Source organism: Euphorbia lathyris, chromosome 4 (assembly GCF_963576675.1).
Source record: "Euphorbia lathyris chromosome 4, ddEupLath1.1, whole genome shotgun sequence".
NCBI lineage: Eukaryota > Viridiplantae > Streptophyta > Magnoliopsida > Malpighiales > Euphorbiaceae > Euphorbia > Euphorbia lathyris.
This window is the reverse complement of record NC_088913.1, coordinates 37,622,999-37,627,434: the sequence shown is the minus strand read 5'-3', so window position 1 is coordinate 37,627,434 and position 4,436 is coordinate 37,622,999. Positions and strand designations below refer to the sequence as shown.

Here is a 4,436-nt window from a genome sequence, read left to right as displayed (position 1 = left end):
ATCTACCTTGTATCTCTTCAAATTCTGAAAAAACAACATATGTAAGCATAGGTCAGGCTATTTTTGGACCATAAAACAAAGAAACTCACCTTGTGGCACTTGTCTAGTCTTCTTGGACCGGTGAAGGGACATTTTTTAGCAGTAGTGACACCAAGAACTCCTTTCATCCTTTCACCTCCAAACTTGATTCCATTTCCAAGAAAGGGAAACAAGTCGTGTCGTTGTCTGCATATGTTGATGGCGTGTTGTACGGACAAAGCGAGAATTCTTTTGGAAGACTTCCTCTTCAAATCTGCGATTCTGAGTCTGGCTTCCGTACCATTCACAGTTGCATGATACAAGCAAGTACCTTCTGCACAAAAGAAGAAGAAGAAAATAAATTAACCTCAAACCAAACAGAAACAGAAACAAAAGAAAAATACTAACCAGCTCCTTGGGTTTCTGGAAATGGAAGAATTACAAGTTCCTTAGCGACTCCGTCTGTATTCCAGTATTGATAACTCCATTCTCGGTTTCCTTTTCCCCATAAATGGAGATCTACGGACGAGTATTCGTTTGTGATATTGTTACTTCGGTTCATCACATACCGTTTGAAGTAAGCCATAGGAAAACTAAGAGAGAAAGAAGAAAGAAAAGACTTAATGTTAGATAATAGTAATCAAAAGGAATAATAAAAATGAAAAGCAAGCATGTATTAAAAAAAAGCGCAAGTTTATTTATCCATAGTTTTAGGTTATGATTTTATAAAAATGGAAGTGTTGATTGAAAGTAGATATCGTTTGTGCATGGCCTTACAGAAAAGAAAATGAAAGTTGTGAAGAAGTGTATATTTTGGGGTCTAAGGTAACAACTTATCTATCAATATTGTTATTAGGAGAATAGAATACTGAAAAGCAACAGGTTCTGATAGGAAAATATTAGGCTTAAAGGATCCTAAAAAGATAAGAAAGACACTTGTTTTTTACAAAGGAAGAGCCCCTAGAGGCATTAAGACTAATTGGGTCATGAATATTCTTCTTCCCATTTACCTAAGCCTAAGGTAACAACAACTTATCTATCAATTGTTCTTGTTGGTTTATGGTTTTGGGTTTCGGCTTTAGGGTTTTGGGTTTTGGGTTTTGGGGTTTTGAGTTTTGGGGTTTTAGGATTTAGGGTTTAGGGTTTCGAGTTTGAGGTGATATTTTAAGACTACATTTTCTTATAATAATTTTTCGGATGTTGATGTGGATGATATTTTTTTAGAAATGAAAGTGTCACAAATGATTTTGCCAACTGGGTTAATGTCAACATTTGAAATGCTTGAGTTTGCGAAAGCATCCAACTAGTATCCACATATTTCAATTGCTTTTCAAATTCTCTTAAATATGTCAATGACTGTTGCATCTCTTGAAAGAAGTTTTTCGAAGTTAAAATTATTGAAAAACTATTCGAGATCGTCAATGTCACAAGAAAGGTTGAATGGTCAAGCCATTTTATGTATTAAGAGAAATATCTTAGAACATATTGATGTATACACTATTATTAGTGATTTTGCTTCTAGAAATGCTCGTAGACATCATTTTTTTTTGTAAGAAACTAGGTACTTAAAGCAATATAAAATGTTTTCTAAAAAAGAAATATAAAATGTTTTTTTATATGAAATGTTTTTATTAGATAATTTGTTAAATGTAATAAAAAAATGTGTCATTTTAATTTCTTTTTTATACAATTGACTTTACTTATTTTTTACTTGCACTTATTTATGGCCATCGTTTGGTACTTCGCTCCTAGATCTCCAAAATCTCAAAATCGTCCATACGCGCTCGCAACGATGAAGAGGTTAGCCACTTGCTAAGTTTGTGGAAATGAAAGATATGTCGTTTGGTCCCTCCTTCCCTTTGACTAAATTCTCTCCCAGTCATTCCGTTATTTTATTTTATGTCGTTCTACATATTGAACCTTGCCTTTTTAATTCTTTGTGCTTTTTAAGTGTTGATTTTAATACTCCTACAAGAGCCATATGTTTATGAATCAAAATTCCAAATATCTTCTTTGAAAAGTTAGGGCTCTTAACCCATTTAGGGTTTTTTTACAAATCTTTTCAAGTTTTGCTTTGACTTTGGTGATTTAAGGTTAAAATCATGACTTTTCTTTCTCTCAAATCCTTTAATTAGTATCAGAAGCAATTGTTTCCTTATCCAAAATTTCTTCAAGAACAAATAGAAGTCATTGAAAAGTAAATTGAAGATTCTAGGCAAGAATTAAGAAATGGGTTTCAAATTTTGAGGCAAGATATGAGACCTTCATGAAAGATCTTTTTAGAGAAAGAAACTTTCATTAAAGAGAACCAAACAAATCTTTACAAAGAGAAGAATGCAACCAACTAGAAATACTATAAGAGAAAAACTCAACAATGATTGGAAAGAGATTGTCTAGCAATCAAGTGATTAACCCCATTAGATGTCTGAGGTATAAAAGAGACATAAACATCATTTCCATCACCGAGCAAGTCCTTACACTCTTGAATAATAACGCGAATTCAGAGAGATCAACTCGAGAAGAATCGAAACCATAAACAACTAACTTAGCATTGGTTTCAAAGAAAACGTTGCGCACCTCAAGCAATAAAATCCAGCCTATTGTCCTCCTAAACGCCACTATGAGTTGAGAGTGGAGTTTTACCATGCTTGGAGGAGAAGAATCGAAGAGGAGAAGGAGATGATTCTCCATCACCACACTAAGAAGGGATTGATTCTAGACACTCCTTTCAACCACATCCAAATCCTACAAGTCCAAGAGTCTTTATGCTAAAGAGACCTAATCCTAATCTTCTTAATTAGTTTAACAGTGAGGATGATACATTTGATTATGGTGAACAATATGGACATAATGAATAGAGGAGATAGGGGTAATTTTGAATATGTTAGGAGAAATCCTTATGGTGGAAATGAGTATGAGTAGAAGGACACCAAGATAGAGATAATGCTTTTAAACTGAAGGTAGATTTATCCACTTTTGGTGAAGACCTTTGTTAGAGATTAATATAAGATATATGATTGAGCCTTAACTATAAGTTCGAGTTTTTAGTTCAATCGGTTCCATGACATGGTATCAGAGCTTCTTGGACTAAACGGTCGAGGGTTCGACTCCCGACAACCTCATTAATTTGTAGAATTGAAAACACATGGCGGAATGAACATGGGTAGTTTGTGATTCCCCATAGCATAATTTACAAATATTTCGGTTTGCTTTTTGGAAAAACAGCATTATCCACTATCATATTTACTCCCTCACCATTGCATCACTTTGCCACTCTTCAATCCTTCTAACCATCCCATCAAGTGCTCTTCGTTTTATACAGTAAAACCATATTCTCAATAGATAAATTTCTTGTAATACACCTTATTCAAATCAATAATAATAAAAATAAATCAATTCTTTTAAGTTGAAGTCTGCAATTTTTGTGTGGACATTGCTTGAATCTTCTGTTTAATTGTTTGTTACAAACCAGAAAGTTAGAAATATCATTCAAGAGTCTGCTTCTCATTAATCAATATTGAGAATTAGCTTAATCGTAGCTAGAAGCCCTTATTAAAAAAAATACATAATAACCTTATTCTATAACAAAGAAAATGATGTTCTAATGGGGAACTAAAATGCTATCAACAATAATAAAAATAATTTCAGAGAATTTAAAGACATTATGATTATCTACCGTAAGAGGAGAAACCGCAATAGGATCACTCATTCGATAGCTATTCTCACAATCAATAACTTTGTTAGTTCCATCTCTAACATCATCAATCACATCTCCATATGATCTCTGTATTGCCGATCTAACTCCTTCTGCGAATCTCAAAATCGCAAACTCATAATCCAATTGACAAATGTCGACTCGAGTCTTTCCGACAGGATCAGTGATTGTCCCTGCAATACTAGGTATTCTGTCTGATCAAGTGTCAATGAAGTAGTAAGCATGGCTAATCCATTAAGATCAAATTCATAACTTCGGTTGTCTCTATCCATAGTAGATATGCAGAAATTGTAGTCTTGAGAGTTTGCTTGCATATATTTTCTACTAAATCTTTATCCCCTTTTGTTTCTAACACCAAACTAAACGTCAAAAGAAGGAGAATTAGTGAAATTAGGGGGTGATTAAGAGAACCCATTTCTGTTTCTGTTTTTTTTTTTCTCTTCTTTGTACGTATTTATATACTATTATATTTTTGAAGATTTTTTTTTTTTTTTTTTTTATGTGTATCCTAATAGATTTATATTAAGAGTCAATTAATGAAAAGATAATAAGGAAATAATATCAATGGTTAATGATGATTTAAATCCTACAATATGGATTTTTCAAAAAAAAAAAAAAAAAAAAAGCCTAGAATATGGAAAAAATTAATCAAGGAGAAATGGGGAGAAATCTTTGAAATCAATCGGTATATTACCTAATAAAC

The 4,436-nt window shown here is 32.8% G+C and overlaps 1 protein-coding gene across 1 annotated transcript; it reads right to left on the bottom strand.

Annotated features, from left to right (window-relative positions):
* Nucleotides 1-3,619: 3,619 nt before the first annotated feature.
* Nucleotides 3,620-4,148, bottom strand: LOC136227141 (pectinesterase inhibitor 5). Its single transcript, XM_066015837.1, is given in 3 exon segments — nt 3,620-3,906; nt 3,987-4,035; nt 4,038-4,148. Coding segments are annotated over 3 exon segments (447 nt in total).
* Nucleotides 4,149-4,436: the final 288 nt, after the last annotated feature.